The 18,970-nt window shown below is 42.1% G+C and overlaps 1 protein-coding gene across 2 annotated transcripts in view; it reads right to left on the bottom strand.

Moving 5' to 3' along the window:
• The window catches only part of PNPT1 (polyribonucleotide nucleotidyltransferase 1), a 42,175-nt gene that overhangs the window by 8,371 nt on the left and 14,834 nt on the right, over positions 1–18,970 (bottom strand). For both annotated transcript variants that reach the window (XM_077333481.1, XM_077333491.1), the window contains exons 10-22: positions 18,456–18,507; positions 17,048–17,105; positions 16,186–16,282; positions 14,740–14,842; positions 10,392–10,462; positions 9,246–9,282; positions 8,217–8,283; positions 8,045–8,134; positions 7,885–7,938; positions 6,300–6,409; positions 5,367–5,438; positions 5,218–5,281; positions 3,735–3,818 (exon numbers count right to left, since the gene is read on the bottom strand). In XM_077333481.1, the coding sequence (XP_077189596.1) occupies positions 3,735–3,818; positions 5,218–5,281; positions 5,367–5,438; positions 6,300–6,409; positions 7,885–7,938; positions 8,045–8,134; positions 8,217–8,283; positions 9,246–9,282; positions 10,392–10,462; positions 14,740–14,842; positions 16,186–16,282; positions 17,048–17,105; positions 18,456–18,507 (959 nt within the window). The remainder of the gene's footprint in view (positions 1–3,734; positions 3,819–5,217; positions 5,282–5,366; positions 5,439–6,299; positions 6,410–7,884; positions 7,939–8,044; positions 8,135–8,216; positions 8,284–9,245; positions 9,283–10,391; positions 10,463–14,739; positions 14,843–16,185; positions 16,283–17,047; positions 17,106–18,455; positions 18,508–18,970) is intronic.

Below are 18,970 nucleotides of genomic sequence, written 5' to 3'. Positions count from 1 at the left end.
AAAAATACTTTTCTAGTGCCAGCACAATGTAGTACTTAAAGTGTTGGACTAAGATCTGTTGGGAAACTCAACAATGGCCACAGGATTGGAAAAGGTCAGTTTACATTCCAATCCCAAAGAAGGGCAATGCCAAAGAATGTTCAAACTACCGCACCATCGCACTAATTTCTCATGCTAGCAAAGTTATGCTCAAAATCCTACAAGCCAGGCTCCAGCAATATGTGGACCGAGAACTTCCAGAAATAGAGGCAGGATTTCGAAGAGGCAGAGGAACTAGAGATCAAATTGCCAACATACGCTGGATCATGAAGAAAGCTAGGGAGTTCCAGAAGAATGTCTACTTCTGCTTCATTGACTATGCTAAAGCCTTTGATTGTGTGGAGCACAACAAACTGTGGCAAGTTCTTAAAGAGATGGGAATACCAGAGCATCTTATTTGTCTCTTGAGAAACCTATATGCAGGTCAAGAAGCAACAGTGAGAACCGGGCATGGAATCACTGATTGGTTCAAAAATTGAGAAAGGAGTTCGGCAAGGCTGTATACTGTTGACTTGCCTATTTAACTTGTATGAGGAGCACATCATGAGAAAGACGGGGTTAGATGAGTCACAAATTGGGATCAAGATTGCAGGGAGAAATATCAACAACCTCAGATATGCAGATACCACTCTAATGGCAGAAAGTGAAGAGGAACTAAAGAGCCTGTTGATACGGGTGAAGGAGGAGGGTGCAAAAGTTGGCTTGAAACTCAAGATCAAGAAAACGAAGATCATGGCATCCAGCCCTCTCAATTCCTGGCAAATAGATGGGGAAGAAATGGAGATAGTGACAGATTTTATTTTCCTGGACTCCAAGATCACTGCAGATGGGGACTGCAGCAAAGAAATTAAAAGACGCTTGCTCTTGGGGAGGAAAGCTATGGCAAATCTAGACAGCATCCTAAAAAGCAGAGACATCACCCTGCCAACAAAAGTGCATTTAGTCAAGGCTATGGTATTCCCAGTTGCAATGTATGGGTGTGAAAGCTGGACTATAAGGAAGGCCGAGCATCAAAGTATTGAGGCTTTTGAACCTCAATGCCAGTGCCAGAAAGAAATGCAAGTTACTTTCAATAGCTAAAGCTACCCGAACCGTACATAGGGTATTTACCCGTACGATAATCTCTATTAATTTACCAGTATTTTCAAGGAAAAAAATGCTGGAGAAGTCTCTTGAGTCCCTTGGACTGCAAGGCGAACAAACCGATCAGTCCTAGCTCCTTAGAAGGTCAGATCCTGAAGATGAAACTCAAATACTTTGGCAACCTCATGAGAAGGAAGGACTCCCTGGAGAAGAGCCTAATGCTGGGAGCGATTGAGGGCAAAAGAAGAAGCGATGACAGAGAATGAGGTGGCTGGATGTAGTCACTGTAGCAGTAGGTGCAAACTTAAATGGATTCCGCGGGATGGTAGAGGACAGGAAGGCCTGGAGGATAATTGTCCATGGGGTCGCGATGGGTCGGACATGACTTCGCACCTAACAACAACAAGATCTGGGAGACTTGTGCTCAAATTCCCACTCTCCCATGGAAGCTTGCTGGGTGATCTCAGGCCAGTCACACACTCTCAGTCTAACCTACGTTAGTTGTGAGGATAAAATGGAGGAAGGGAGGAGGTAAGCAACTTTGGATGTCCATTGAGTGTTTTGAAACTGTATAGTTTGTATAGTTCATATTATTGAAAGGTTTGCAATGGCCTCTGGCTACATGCAATAAACGTAATTTGAACTTGAGTAGAAAAGTAGGGTATAGGTAAAAATAGAATGATGGGTCATTTTCAGGGGACCTTATAGAATTGGAAGGGACCTCTAGTCCAATCCCCTGCACAATGCAGGAACTCACAATTACCTGCCCACCCACAGTGACCCCAATTTCATGGCCAAGTGATCCCCCCCACCACAAAAACGTCACCAGAATACAGCCTGGCTTGAAGGAAATTCACCTACCATCCCACAGTGGTGACCAGCAATTTCCTGTGTATGCAAGGAAGGGTCACAAGAGACAAACACTGGCACATCCCTTCCTGCCCACGCACTCACAATCTGCCTCAGTTGATAAAATCAGCATATGTCAGATGACTATCTAGCCTCTGCTTAACAACTTCCAAAGGAGAACCCACCACCTGTTGAGGAAGCCTGTTCCACTAAGGAACCTCTCTGTCAGGAATTTTTTTCTGGATGTTTAGCTGAAAATTCTTTTGAATTAATTTCAACTCATCTTTTTTGGGATGAGTGAAGTGGTTAAGATGTTTTCTCCACTTGGATGTGCACAATGAAGAGTTTCAAGAAAGACAAACTACAGCACTAAAGAACAGCAGTTATCTCTTCTATAGAAGACATATAGAAAATATTTAATAAAAACATTTAATGTGACTAATTGTCTCCACAATTTATATCATGGCATGTGTGTGATAATGTATTATTAAATAATCAAATGTTACAAAATTTCATTCAATATCCAAATATGCTGCTAGGGAATTTTGTGTCCAAACACCACATGTTTTTGTTTACTACAAAATTTTGTTGGTCTTGAAGGTGGCACTGGACTTGACCTTTGTTCTACACAATTTGTGCTTTCCATTTTTTTCTCTACTTTTCCAGTGTCAAAGATGAAGAAGAGTTGGTTCTTATATGCCGCTTTTCCCTACCTGAAGGAGGCTCAAAGCGGCTTACAGTCGCCTTCCCTGTCCTCTCCCCACAACAGACACCCTGTGGGGTGGGTGAGGCTGAGAGAGCGCTGATATCACTGCCCGGTCAGAACAGTTTTATCAGTGCCGTGGCGAGCCAAAGGTCACCCAGCTGGCTGCATGTGGGGGAGCGCAGAATCGAACTTGGCATGCCAGATTAGAAGTCCGTACTCCTAACCACTACACCAAACTGGCTCTCTGAGATATTTGCTCAGGTACAATAGCGGGAAGCAGTTTGCAAGCTCTCACTCTTTATGAACAAGATGGATATGCAATTTTGCTTGCACAAAATTTAAAATGTCATAAATAAGTCAAACACTACAGTTACATATGCTACCTGTACAAATGAGTCACTTCGTGTAAAATAAGATTCGGCTTCATAAGAAAGATTTTTCAGTTGTTCGCAAGATTTGTACTCCTCCAGAAACTCACCCTCCCAGGGTTATTTTTATGGCTTTAGAATGTTGGCAAAATTTATTCTCTGTACTCTATTCTCTTTCCCATCAATAACAAACAAACAAAAACCTACTCCCCATCGCAGATGCCGTTCAATAAATGCACCCCTGTTCAGATCTAGTTTCACTTCTGATCATATGTGATTCAGTTCTGGTTCATATGCTGCCAGTTGATAATCAGTTACCTAAAGGACCTCATTAACCTGTTCTGACATCAGCATTATTTTTAAGATGCAACCAGCGGCTTACCTAACCTATTTAACATACATCTAAAAGACTTGGCAAGTCCTCTTTCACACTTCTCTTCCCCTGAAATAAGCTGAAGCAACACTTGTGTACTCCATGAGCTAATCAAGAGTCTACCAGGAAAGAACTTCAGGGAACAGACATAATCCAGAAAGTCATGATTACACAGATTTGCATTGCCTGCTACAGATTATAACTAGCGACCTTGTCACCATCTCCTATACTCCAGAAGCTCGTTTTGGAAGCCTGAAAAGAACTTGGTCTTCCAAACATTCCATACATGCAGTTAGGTACACGTGCTACATATTACCAACAAGCGGTCCGTTCTCTTTCCTGCTTGTTCGAGGTTTTGCAATGGTTTTGTTCATGATCTGTAAGATTTCTCTCTTTGCCACTGTGAGGAAAAAATATTTCCAGTTTAAATATAGCACACATATGTTAACATTTTAAAAAAACAACCCCAAATGTGTCACTTACAGGAAAAACTGCCTCACTTTTGTAAGGCTTCTAACATGACTCATCAAGCAAAACTTTTGTACTGCTGTGCCACAGCGAGGATTTCAGGCAGAGTTGGGCAGCCATATTGTTAAACAAAAAGCAGATTGTTCCCAGTCTTATGTTTCACAAGGATACTAACTAAGACAGGCATATTTTAGATCCACCTAAATGTTGTGCCCCAGCTATGCAATGCTATTTGCAATGCACTGAACCTCTCCCACCCTAGGAAAGGGATATTTTCAGGAAGTGTAGCTACTGTGAAGCAAAACGTAGTCAATGTCTCTTCTGTTTTCTTTTGTGTCTTTTGGCAGTAACTTATTATTGTGCATATATAGGTATGATTGTGGGGGGTTGATTCTTTATATTCAAGCATATTACCCAGTGAAGCTAATCCCCATTTCATCCCTTCACCTAAATCACAGGTTCTGCACACACAAGAACTCTGATGTATTTCAAAGAATTCCTTAAAAAACTGTGTTTTCTGCAGTTCATACGAATGAGGGAAATGCTCTTCACACTCCCAAAAGAGCACTGAGAAAGAACTATCATCCTGTTGTAGAAACAAAAAGTGTGCTGCCTGGCACACTTCACTGATCACAAAGAATGGTTTGCTTGGATGAAAAAACACGGCTAAGGCTGCGATCAGATTATCAAAGCAGATTACCCAAGCTTGAATTAACAATAGTGTTCGCATCGGAACCAGATCTGCATGTTTTAGTCAGTAGAACATCAAAATAAAGCTTAATTATGAGTGGCTATCTGGATGTAAATCATAAGCTTATCTTCAATGAACAGAGTCTATGTATTTTCTAACAACAGATTTCCTACATATAAAGTTAAGAATTCATATCTGCATAATCGAGCTTCACCCCTCTGACGAAGGTGTATGTGTGTGTGTGTGGGGGGGGGGAGAGATCGGAGACACTGATTTACTTTGTAAAATAATCTGGACTCCTGTGAAATTAACGTAGTGTATTACAGAAGCTTCCCATGAATATCACTTATTTATAAACCATGGCTTTAGGATGCTTAGGGCTGATCCTGCGTTGAGCAGGGGGTTGGACTAGATGGCCTGTATGGCCCCTTCCAACTCTATGATTCTATACGGTTTCCCTGCATATCGTGCTAGCCAAACTTTAGAGAGAGCTCAACTCAGAAAGGGACAAGGAAGTGGATCTGTATGTGGCTCTATAAACATTTTCGTTCTTGAGAAGGCTCATCACTCTTTGGTGGAACAGAAATCAAAATAGCACAGAAATTAGGCAATGAATTAATGACATGGATGGTACACTCACCTGTGGCTTGCTGAATAGCTTCCATTACAATTTTTAGGGGTATCCCTGGTAGTTTGATGTCAGCCTGATAATACACATTGGAAAAAATTAATATACTAGTAACATCTTTTTGGTGATTTTTTTTTGGGGAGGGAATTAAGAGAAGGTACCTGCAAAGCTGTTATTCCTTTATTTGTCCCAGCCATTTTGAAATCCATATCACCATGATAATCCTCTATTCCCTACAAAAGGAAAAAAAAACATATTCCAATCGTCTTCAAAGGCTGCAGAGGTCCTGTCTGCAGTTCTGAAAGACTTCACACTCCAGTCTTAGTAGATGGCCAGACATCCCGCTAGAATCAGAAGATTAACTTCCTTATATAAAAGCCATGACTTCCACAAGAATGCACAGGGGAGGTCTTCCCTCCCGCTCTTCACAGTGACCTCTCCAAATAACTTTCCTTCCACTATCCACGGAAAGAGACACAACTGTTAGCCTTAGCCGGATTGACAGACAAATACAAGAGGCAAGTACAACACAGGATGCGAATACAATTATGACGTTAACTGAAGATGACTTTAATGTAGTAAAGTTCAGCAGAACCGGGCCAGACATCGGTAACTCCCCTACAGAATCAGAACCTCCAGGACACCAGAGAAGGAGGCTGTCTTCTCCAGAAGAACTGGTGCCTGGAGATCAGTTGTTATTCCTGACGGTCTCCAAGCCCCCACCTAGAGGTTGGCAGCCCAGCTGGCTACACATGGAGGAGGAGTGGGGGATCAGTCTGGGCTCTTGAGATTAGAGTCTCCTACTGTTTAATCACCTCCAACACGCTGGATCTCAAGATCCAGCAGGGAACGGGGTGGTGGGAGGGTCAGCACCAGGAAAGCCACAGGGCAGGCAAGTGTGCTAGCGCCCATTGTATTCCTGGGTACAACGGGCTTTGCCCCTAGTTCAGTATAAAGAAACTACTTTATACTGAATTTATATTTATATATTATATTTTCAGAATTCATGTTCATTCAGTTTCAGAAATGCTGGTGCAGAATCTTAATACCCAAGAGCAGAGTACACATTTTAAAACAATACAGACAACACTCACCAGAAGATCTGTCAGCAAGCGATAATCTTCGATGTCTCTGTTGTTTTCGGGGTTAGGCTTCGTAATCAAGCCTACAGCAACACCTGCTACAGCAGATGATATTGGGACTCCTAACAACAAAGAAGAGAGAGCCTTTTTAATGAGGGTGGACAAGGAGAAAAAACAGCCCTGGAAAAATGCCTCACCTACCCCCAAAGGAGGAAGGGGGGGAGAAAGAACCAGGCAGTTTGCCTGGCCAGTCTGCACCACTGGGCTAAATCACCATGGGGGGGGGGGCGCGAGACGGAACAGGGAGGTTCAGTCATCATGCCCACAAACTGAGCCCATTTCTCTCAGCTGACTGTTCATGTATCATAGGGTTGGGGGAAACTGGGAAAAGAAGGAAGACTGATCCCTAGTCCTGGATGCATGTGAAGATGGGCAATTTAACAAGCCAAAAATGAAGGTTTTGATTTTTCCCTTCTCAATCCATTTCTAAGCTTTGGCAAATCTGGTTTGGGCTAATGAAACCTTGGAATGGCTGGCTTGGCTCCTCCATCAGCTACCAGTCAGGAGTGGCAATTTGCACAGGTGAGCTGTGTCCCTGGTGCCGCTACCGCAGCAGCAAAGGATCTGGGCTCCAATGGAGCTTCTTCGCAGATAGCAAAGAGAAGCTGGAGACCAACTCCAAACAGCCACAGGTGGGAAGGGGGTAGTCAACGCTTGCAGCTCAGCCAGCACAGCAGCAAAAATGGCTGCCACTTTGCGCATGGTGTAACCTCTTTGCTTGAGGCTTTGCTTCAAGGCACCTACTTTGACTGTGCCCATCATCAACCTGTCTTGCAATGCTCAGCTGAGGGGGCAGCTAAAAATAAATCTTCAGAAAGAGAGTACAGCAAGAGTCGTGGAGCTCAGCCGGGCACTTCGGTCCCTGGGTGGGCCTGGTCTCGGTGGAGGCACAACAGCAGCCCACCAGAATTTTCCCTGGTGGCCATAATGCTGGGCCTACTGCAAAAATCTTTTAAAGATCTGCAATCTAGGTTTTTACTTGAATCTTCTCATAATTTAAGATCAACTAGAGGGGCCCCACCATGCATGGCACAATCTAGCCAAATCTCATTAGATCTCAGAAGCTAAACAGAATCGCCATTGGTCAGTATGTAGATGGGAGACCACCAAGGAATACAAGAGTCACCAGACAGAAGCAGGCAATGATAAGCCATCTCTGAATGTCTCTTGCCTTGAAAGCCCTATGGAGGCGGGTAACAAATAATAATAATAATAATAATAATAATAATAATAATAATAATAATAATAATAATAATAAGTATTTTTACTTCCTGGTCCTTACTTGCCCTGCTTTATTTATTTGTAGAACATGATGATTTTTTTCTAGCTATATATTTTTGTTTTAGTATGTTTGGTTATTGTATTTAGTACATTCGGTTATTGCATTTATAGTTTGCTTTTCTCAATGGGGCTCCGTACAGATTGTATGCCACTTGGTATTTTAAAAATCAAGCTTTTAAATCCTGTCAATACAAAAAAAATACATTTCTAAAATGAGATGCCCTATGATGTACAAATTAATCTAAAACATGAATACCTGCATCCATCAGTGCTAAACTCCCACTGCATGCAGACGCCATGGATGATGATCCTAAAGTAGAAAAGTAATAAAGTCCACTTTAAGCAACCTTTACCTATGGATGATTTCTCAATAGTAAGAGTAAATTAAAAGGGGGGGGGGGCAGAAGAGGCAATACCATTTGATTCTAGTACTTCTGCCGTAACCCTTATCGTGAAAGGGAATTCCTGGGGAATCACTGGCTTCAAAGCCTTCTCTGCCAGTGCACCTATTTGGGAAAATATATAGTTAATATTAAAATAGCACTTGTGTTGACACGTACATTTTAACTTGTCTAAGATGGTACTTACCATGACCAAGTTCTCTTCGGTTTACACCAGTAATTCTGCCAATCTCATTAGTTGCATACGGAGGGAACTACCAGAGGCCAATATTTCCATATAGAGAGGAGGAAAAAAAAAAGAATCCGTATCAAGAGTTCTTGTGACTAACGAAGGATTCCTTTAAAGGCAAATGACCAAGAAAATCAACCCAAGGGATAAAAATAGGTAGATGGTAGAACACAATTAGTCATTTCTGCTGTCATGTTAATGTAATTTTGTAATTTAAAATGTCATCCTCATCTACTCAAGATAGCTGGTTCAAAACTTTTAGCCACATTTTTGAATGAGTCACCTCTGCTACCATCAAGAAGCTGACCTTTTATGAACACCCTCTCTCTCAAACCTGTACAGATTCAGGTGTGCCAAGGCTCAATTCAATCAATCAAACTCAGCATAACATTAGAAGCTGAACACTTACATGATAAGTGAAAACAAGAAATAGACAATGATCCACTGAAACATCTTTAAATAAAGTTTAAATACAAATGTCATGGCATCTTATACCCGGCAAATTTGAATTAGTCTATAACTGGAGTTTAGAAATTTCCAGGATTTTCCATCTACCCTGCAAAGATGAGATAGGTATCTCTGTCTATAGACGAAAACTGAGAAATCCAAAGAAGTTTTCTCAACCAGGGTTTCATGATGGCCTTGGAAGGGTTTCCTGAATGGGCAAGTATTAATTATTTAAATATATTTTTAAAATGTATTAAACATTTATTAGGTGGTAAGAACATATATGGTCATGCTGACCCCCTCCGAATGGCCAATGATGGGCCTGGAGAGGGGTGGGAAGGGGAGGGGCCCTGGGCAGGTGTGTGCACAGCTATGTTTCCCAACCATATTATGTACAATCGCACCACTTCTGGGGTTTCTCAATGCCTGAAGAATGTTTCAGAAGTTTCTCAATGGTAAAAAAGTAGAGAAAAACTGCTCTAAAGTAAGTATATGCCAAAAATCACAACAGAAGGAAACAAAAGACAAAGCAAATCATACCTCATAATGAAGCATGAAGTTTTTTTCTTTTATTCCACTGAAAGGAGGAATAAGTGTTACATAAAGCTCAACAAAAAACATATTTAACACTTTAATAATGCTCTAACATAACCTACCTATTCTCATAAATAAGCTAAGTATCTATTTTCTCTCTCATTTTAACATACCCAGAACAAAGCCTCAAAAAGACCTGAACAGATATATTAACTTTGAATCCCACTGCTAAAACACTGTCTTCATCTATTACATTTGTAGCCCTATTAAAATTGCAAGGCCATGGTAGTAATGGGAAATGCTGTCACATCGCAGCTGACTTATGGTGAGCCCTGGTAGGGTTTTCAAAGCAAGAGGCATTCCGAGGTGGTTTGCCATTGCCTGCCTCCACGTCATGACCCTGGTATTCCTTGGAGGTGTCCCACCTAAATACTAGGAAGGGCAGACCCTGCTTAACGTCTGAGATCTGACATATCTGGCTAGCCTGGGCAATCTACATCAGGACAGGACCTTGGCTTCTCTTAATAATGTTTTATGATGACTTCTTACACGTGATTAACTACAGAATTCTGAGAACTTGGACCCAATCACCATTTCTGTTAATGAAAGAAGGAGGGTATACTTTGACCACAAAAACTAGACTATAATGGGGATTCCAGAACTATATGTGTGTGATACAGACTGTACTAAGGAGTGATACTGTGCAACCCTGAGTGGGAAAGATGGCTGGATACACCCTGTGGGTTTTTCAATTTTTTTTTTGTATTTCTGTTTGAAGTGGCATGGGCAACTTAGAATCTTTATAAATAGGACCTGAAATTTAAATGTGTCATTAAGCCTATTTTCCAAGCACCAACTAACTACATTTCCTTTAAGACTGTAAACAAAATCCTCACGTTTATTCTTGATAGTATAGTATGTTCCATTAAACACAATGTGTTACTGAAGTTAGTAACACTTCAGTAGATGTACAAACACTATTCAGAAGCTATAGGATCATGGAATTCAAGGATTTTTAAATTAAAAATAAAACGTCATATACATCAGCTATAGATCTCAAACCCTAAAGAGTTACATGGTATAAATGTAACCAGAAACAAAATCAGAAGTTGGAGGTGGAATAAAGAGATGTCAAGGGATCATGGTATATACCTTATAGCTGTTGTGATAAGATCAGATTTCACACTCGATTCCAACGAATCAAAAGTAACTGTACACAGGACCTAGAAGAGATTAGCTGCTTTCATGGGTATTAAGTTTGTAAAATGTCAACAATTCAACAAATATACATTTAAAATGGATATATGGTGGCCTTTTCTATTGTTTAAAGCCTTGCAACCAAAATCAAAGGTGATTTATGTATCGTAATATGCATACAGGTCTTTATGCTAAACTTAATTTTATATAAAATGCATGCTGCCTTTCTTTCCAATTAAGCCCCTCAAGGAAGCAAATTAAAAGACATTCAAATGATTAAAAAAAAACTACATATATATAAAACTAATTAAAAACAAGCAAAGAGAATCAGTTAAGAGTATGCTAGATGAAACAGAGAAGTCATCACCCACTAGCAGAAAAATGATCACAGGGTACAGAAGAATCTCCCTGGGGAGGACATTCCATAAGTTACCATGGAGACAGTAAATTATCTATTAGAATTCACCACCTGAGCCAATGTTACTACATCGGTAAGTTTGCTCTCCTGTGTCTGTGACTGCTGTGGATGTGTACCAGGGGACAAAGGAAACCACTATGCAATAGTTCTGTTTCACAGGGCTACTTGCAACATACAGTACATTCAGAGGTGCAAATTCCAATCTTTGTGATAACATCTTCCTTGTGTTTTTCTTCTTCTCTTTTGTTTCCAACATTCTGTTATTGTTTACTTTTAACACTGCTCACTTACTCAACATTTGATAAGTTGCTGTTCTCCCAAAGTTATCCTGCAAGCTTAGAGGATGAATGAGGATTTGAAACTGGATCTGCCTAGTTAAGACTTTCTTGATGGCCCTGGAAGGGTTTCCTGAATGGATGGGAGTTAATTAATTTTTAATATATTTAAAATATTTGTTGAACATTTATCGTGATATGACCATATATAGTCATGTTGACTGGCCCACCCCTCCCAAAATGGCCAATGATGGGCCTGGAATGGTCCGGAAGGGGAAGGGCCTTGGGTGGGCATGTACACCATATTCTGCACCATTGTGCTGCTTCTGGGATTTCTCGATGCCTGAAGAATGTTTCAGGGGTTTCTCAATGGTAAAAAAGTCGAGAAAGGCTGACCTAGTTGAACAGCAACATTCTATCTTAAGGATGCTGTGTAAATTGTCTCTCAGCTGCAATACTGCCTCCTAAGCTAGCAACAACCAGATGGAGGGGAGGAATTTCCCTTTTTTGGCTGAGGCTGCCTCAAATGACTTATGTACATGTGCTGTCAAGTCACAATAGACTTATGGCAACACCAACAAAGGCTTTCAAGCCAAGTGAGACGCAGATGTGGTTTGCTATTACCTTCCTCTGCAGTGTTTTCCTTGATACCATCCAAGTACCAGCCCGGCTTAGCTACTATCAGGCTATAACCATGCCCATCTTCACTCTCCTCAAATGACTTAAACTGGTCCATATGCACAAGCTTTTATGGACTTACTAAGTTATGATGGAATGCCTCAGAGTTCAAAAGGGCAGAATTTACCCACTAAAAAAGTAAGGATATTTTCTTCTATGAAAAAACAACTGTACTGAAGGTGATGGGCAGATATGATGTTTAGGTTTGCTGGATCAGACCAAAGTCCTATCTATCTCAGCATCCTGTTTCCTGTTCTGGCCAGATGGATGCCTTCAGGAAGCCCACAAAGAGAGCTTGAGTGCAAGAGCCCTCCCACTCTGTTTGCCATCACTTCAGAGCCTGGTTCCATTTAAGCTAGTGCCTACTGATGCTTCTCACTCCTCTGCCCAAATATCACTTTTAGAGTTTGTAAGCTAGCAGCCAGTGCCACATCTTGGGTCAATTAATTCTAAATTAGAAGTAAAACTTAACCTCCCTTTTCATGCTAGGCACGTCACTGGTGTTGCTTACGGTGTTTTACATTTCAGTCAGAAGAAGTTACGGTAAAATGGGCATACACACAATTCTCCTTAAAACGGTCCTTGGAAACAAAAGCAAAATTTTAGGCAGCAGCAGGTCTGATTCATAAATGCTGCTATTTTAAGTAACCCACCCACATGAGTCTTTTCATTCACTGACATGCACATCCCACGCGCAGCACAGCTTTTAATAGCAATGCAGAACATATGTGCTCAAGTGCGCTCATACAGAAAAAGTTGGATACAATTCCATGTTTCCGCAGAGATGGACTGCATTTTATTTTTAAAGGATTCTGCAGTACTTCAGTGCCAAATCAAGGAAATACAACAATGATTCCAAGGCTCATCTACACATTTTGTTTTAACTGATGAATGAGTGCGTAGTGTGTCCTTCCTTCTCGTGAGGCGGCCAAAGTATTTGAGTTTCATCTTCAGGATCTGGCCTTCTAAGTATCAGTCAGGGCTGATCTCCTCTAGGACTGACCGGTTTGTTTGCCTTGCAGTCCAAGGGACTTGCAAGATTCTTCTCCAGCACTAGAGTTCAAAAGCCTCAATTCTTTGACGCTCAGCCTTCCTTATGGTCCAGCTTTCACAGCCGTACATTGCAACTGGGAAGACCATAATCTTGACTACATGCACTTGTGATGTCTCTGCTTTTGAGGATGCTGTCTAGATTTGCCATAGCTTTCCTCTCCAAGAGCAAGCGTCTTTTAATTTCTTTGCTGCAGTCCACCATCTGCAGTGATCTTGGAGCCCAGGAAAATAAAATTCCCAACGTTACAAGGCTCAAATTAGACAGTTATATGTTTTTCCCTGGTCCTTTTAGCACAATTGTTTCTTTCTTTTCCAAATGCAGTCACCAGGGTTGAGCGAGCAAGGTGGGTGGGGCGGTGTTGGGAGTTTTTTTTGCCGCCGAGGAGGGGTAACTGTTCTATGTGTTTTAGGGGGATTTTATTGTGGGGTTTTTACAATGTTACCTGCCACAAGCCACAGTTCTGAGAGTTATATTTACACCCACATTTCAGTGGCTTGATCCCTAAACTACAAAAGTTAAATACTTTATAGCAGTGGTCCGCAACTTTTTTAAGGCTGCGGACCGGTGGCGGTGGGGAGGGCGATCACTCAGCCTCGCATGTGCGTTTGCGCCATGCGTGGCCGCAAACTCGCATGCGCGGACCTGCTTCCCTCTCCCCCCTCCCACAAAAAGAAGCTTGCCGGGCCGCAAGCCAATTGGCCGCTTTTGCGGCCGATTTGCTTGCAGCCTGGGAAGTTTCTTACGGGGGAGGGGGAGAGGGAGCTGTGGCCCGGTGCCATGGCCTTTGCGGCCCAACACTGGGCTATGGCCTGGTGGTTGGGAACCACCGCTTTATAGAACAGATTCTGGTCCCGATATATCAAAGACGAAGAGAAACTTGATGACAGATATTCACACAAATATTTAGGGTGCTGCCATTTTCACCCATTTGGGCAAATATTTTTTTAAAATATTTATCTTGGGGAAAATAGTAAGTATTCTGCCTTGCAGGAACTCTCCAAAATCTTTCCTTGCCAAGATACCACAGACAATTTTAAATGGAGATGCTGGGGACTCCTCGGGACCTTATATATGGAAAGCACTGTTTAATCACAGATCTTTGTGCCTCCCTTAAAACCAGTAAGATCTAACATAACTGATAGGCGGAGGGAGAAATACATTACTAGAGTACAGCTTCCAGTTCTCAATGCCACAACTTAATAAGTGAGATGTAGGCAAATTGGAAAGGGAGGGAAGGTGATGTGGTACAGCTGAGCCTTGTCCAATCTTGAAAGCGAAGTAGGACTGGTACTTTGCTGGGAAACCAACAAGGAAGACTTTGCAGAGGAAGACAATTGCAAATCACTTCTGCTTCTCCCTTGCCTTGGGAGTCCCTTGCTGGGGTTGCCATAAATTGGCTGCAACTTGAAAGAACAAACATATGTAGGTAGAGAAATTGGAAGGGGTTCAGAGGAAGGTAGTGAAGATGATTAGGGATACAGTCATCAGTGAAGACTGTTTTAGAATTGAATTTCACGTGTGGAACATGGAGTTGCATTAGGTGGCCTACAGGGTCCACATTTAGGATCCAGTACACTAAATTAAATAGTACAGCAGCATCACAAATAATTATGGGAAGGTGAGACTGTGGCTCAGTGGTAGAACATTTGCTTGGCATGCAAAAGGCTCCAGGTTCAATCCCTAACATCTCCAGCTAAAAGAACCAGAGAGCAGGTGCTGTGAAAGACCTCTCTCTGTGACCCTGGAGAGCCGCTGCCAGACTGAGCAGACAATACTGACCTTGAACTAATGGTCTGATTCAGTATAAGGAAGCTTCATTGTAACATTATTTTAAAATGCATCATTTTAACATTTTTTGGAAAGAGAAAAAGAAAATACCTGAGTTTGACCTCTCTGAAATAATGCTGACCCATGAAGGGTTTTGAACATGTCCACTTCACAGCTGATATTTCTAAGTGAAGTCAGGTCTCGACCATCACACCTATTGGAATAAGCATTCAGAATGAAAGTAAGAGAGAAGGTTTTCCAAAATGTTTGTTCACTTTAATTCCACACTAGTAGCATTCTTGGACCTAGATCTTGGGAGTTAGAGAGACTGGGAGCTAGTGTAGAACAAGGCTAAAATAATAAGATGGAGAACAGGAAGTCCCCAATTCAAGTCTTGCCTCTGCCACTAACCAACTAGGTGGTCTTAGGTAAGCTAGTCTTAATCAACCTCACCCTCCATCTGTTCTACACTGTTGACAGGGCTGTTTATAGGGATTACTGAGATAATGTGTATGATGCACTTGGAACACTGAATATACTATATTATTTATTTATTTGATGATTTCTATACTGCTCCTCCCCACAGGCGGGCTTGAGTCCGTTTACAGTAGTAGTAGTAGTAGTAATAATAATAATAATAATAATAATAAAAACTAGGGTTGGGCGCTTTGACACCTGAAGTGGCCAGTCTTTCCCAGCGCAGCGGGGGGAGGGGGAGGCACAGATGTCAGTGCGCACAGATGCAGGTGCGGTGCTGACGCCCGCACCTCCCCCCCCCCACAGTGCGGCACTTGCTGCACTGGGAGAGACCGGCTGCTTCGGGTGCTGAAGTGCCCAACCCTAGTTAAAACCAGTACCCATTTCCTCTTCAATACCCTCCCTTCCACTGGGCTAACTGGATTGGGGATGATCTAAAGTAAGGGGGAAGGAAGGAGGCCCATATAATTCCCATGGCCTCAACCATAAGCCTGGTGGAAGTGCGCCGTTTTGCAGGCCCTGCAGAACTTTGGCTCCTCTGTAAGGGCAACTCTTTCCACAGGCCACTCATTCCACCAGGTTGGAGCCAGGGCTGAAAAAGGTCCTGGCTCATTTTGAGGCCAGACAAATGTGTTTAATTACTTATATATTACAATAAGTAATTTGTGGGGAAAGGCTACATGTAGTGGGGGAGTAACACTGCAGCCACCCATTCTGTCCTGCCTATCATACTCACATGGGGCATCAAGATCAAACAAGTATGTAAATTGCTCACCCCTGATCTGTGTACTGCAAATGGGGGGAATACGAATTGCCCAGACTTGACCAACTCAAATGCGGTTGATTAATCTTATTTGAAAGTCAGGCCCAATGTGTTTAGTCAGGCGGGAACAGACTGGTTACCATCTCACCTATTCATCATACACAAGGTCCCTCCACCACAAAAGGAAGCAAGTGCGTGTGGGCTTGTATACAAGGACACCGCGAACCAGCACACAGAAGACTTGTCTAGTCCCTTTTAACACATTTCCATCAATCAATCAGTTCCAACACAGCAAGATAGTAAAACCCCATTTTTACCTTCTGTACTCATTAAGAACAAGATTTCTGAAAATTTCCTTGGAAACGACATTAAACGATTCCATTATTTCATAAGGTTCTGCCTCTGGGAACTTTTCTAAAGATAAACACAGATCAGAAACACATGCTGAATACAGTGTTATTTCCCTAATTATGTGCCAAGAAAGGACATGAGAATCCATCCCCCCGCCCTCCTTGGTGATATCTGCCAACTGGAAGCTTTTGCCTTGTTTCCTTAGTCAGTGCCAGAGACCAGGTTCTCAGCACCAACGATAATGAAGAATTATAGTGCGAGAGAAGAGTTCTCAGTACCTTGTAGTATAGAAAGAAGGCAAATACTCCTTTACCATAGTCACAACACAAGAGCTACTAGACCAGCCTACTTTCTCATTGAGAAAGTAAATGTACGTCTAGGACACAGTATTTCTGGCAGCAGGGGGAGGCTCATATGTCTGAACATACTGACAGGTTCCCATATGCAGGGAATTTCTTTGTATGAAAGAACATCTGGCCCTCCAACTTTTTGCTTTATCTTGGCCAGCTCTCCTTATTAAACCTTCTGTCCCACATGGCTTGTCTCTGGAGATCCCATGATGCCCATTACAGCCTTTTTGGAGGTCAAAAGGAACCCCATCCTCCCATTCTTCACTAGTGCAAAGCTGATTGGGGCTCCAAGTGAGCCCCACATCTGTAACATGAAGCTATACACAAAACATTATTTTAGTAACAACTTGGCTACAGTAATTTCCTTGGAAAATATATTTCAGAAAACTGTCAGCAAGCCTAGAACTAAATGGCATACCGCAGGAAAGTGTATTATTTCAGGATATCTGTACTGTAACTGAAACAAAAGGTATCTTACCTTTCAGCTGTTCTTCTGTTTCAAGCCTTAGTTTGTTAATTGCTTCATCTCTTGAAATCTGGAATGCAAGGTATCTCTTAGCACTAAGTAAGCAAACGGAATTCAATTAATTTTAGAATCTCTAGCAGAGTATTTGCCTGAAGACAGATTTCAATGTTTCAACTGCACACAGAGACTTCTGCAATGCTTCCTTGAGGAGGCACTGGACTTATCACAGTGTCCCTGAACACGTGCAATTGCCTTCCCAACAACAGCTTCTACCAAGGGGAATCAATTATAGTGGCCTGCCTCCCTATTGGGACTGCAATGTTTGATGCTGGCCCTCCAAAAAATTTAAGACGTTCAAAACAACCAACAGGATGCTGTAACTTAGAACTTCCCACATTTGGGAAAACAGTTGGTCTACCTCTAGCGGTCTTCTACTTGCTATGTGCAGTTGGAGGGAAGCAAACTGCACACTCAGTTCATGTTGGGCACCAGAGCCACAACCACATGACACAATTATGCAGCTTAGAACATGTCCCAGCATACTTTGCGATTCAAGGTTTCTGGGGCAGATACCTGGGAACTTCTTAACTGACAAAACTGAGAGGGAGATACTCCCTGGAAGGTGCAACATTTGAAAGACACTGCTCCAAGTCACTGCAGGTTCCAACCCACAGACGGTCTGAAGACAATGATGAAAACCACAGGTGGAAGGGCAAAGTCAAGGGATACCTTAGTACAGATGTATGCAAATAAAAAACATATGTTCAAGAGACAGCTGCTATGAACTATGTGCAGATTTTCTGCATCAATCCCCACACATATAACCAACTAATTACACATCTAATTCCCAGCAAGTGCAAAACCTGCTTAAAATGCATTTTATATCTTTTCTAAAACATGCAATTTGTGAAAGGTTTTGAGCACCATCAAGCTGGTGAAATAGAAGCAGGTGTTTGCTCCTATGACAGCAATCAAAATACAGTACCTAGTTCTGTAGGTCAGGGGTAGTCAACCTGTGGTCCTCCAGATGTCCATGGAGTACAATTCCCATGAGCCCCTGCCAGCGCTTGCTGGCAGGGGCTCATGGGAACTGTAGTCCATGGACATCTGGAGGACCACAGGTTGACTACTCCTGCTGTAGGTTACTGGGCACCTAACACTCTTGACACCTGTGTGCACACATGGGGTGGGTTGGTGTGCATCTTGGCAGCCCTCCTTACTTTCTTTGGCTGATGCTTGAAGGACTCCTGGAAAAGTATTCCTCGCATGGTTGCCAGGGAGGGTACAGTACATTCATGGAGGTCTGAATAGCTAAACGGAAGCTGTGCTACATTTAGTTACACAAGGTGAAGATCATCAATGATGATCCAGTGAAATAATTTAAATGTAACATAGCAAAACGAGGGTCTGAAATACTTACTTTATCATGGCTGAAGTCTGAGAACACTGCAGTAATCTTTTCGGAGGCAATCCTTGCAGGGCAAGAAAGAACAAGGAGATTATTATTATTATTATTATTATTAGATTTATAGCAGATAAATGATAAGCAAATGATATTGGAATGCAATTCTAATTCATCTCAAAACTTTTTAAAAAGCAACTATACATGATAGATGAAATTTTCATGGGAGAAAACACCAGATGCTCACATAACTCCTTGTCAGATGGGGGCAAGGCTCATGTGATCCAGAGTAATGTGCATACAGAAGTATTCCCCCAGAAACCAGCAAAAACAGATCAGAAGTACAAGATTTATATCAGAAAGAATATACCCAGTTAAAGGTAAAGGTATTCCCTGTGCAAGCACCGAGTCATGTCTGACCCTTGGGGTGAAACCCTCTAGCGTTTTCATGGCAGACTCAATACGGGGTGGTTTGCCAGTGCCTTCCCCAGTCATGACCGTTTACCCCCCAGCAAGCTGGGTACTCATTTTAC

This window comes from Paroedura picta, chromosome 1 (genome assembly GCF_049243985.1).
Source record: "Paroedura picta isolate Pp20150507F chromosome 1, Ppicta_v3.0, whole genome shotgun sequence".
Taxonomy (NCBI): Eukaryota; Metazoa; Chordata; class Lepidosauria; order Squamata; family Gekkonidae; genus Paroedura; species Paroedura picta.
This window is presented reverse-complemented; position numbering and strand designations above follow the sequence as displayed.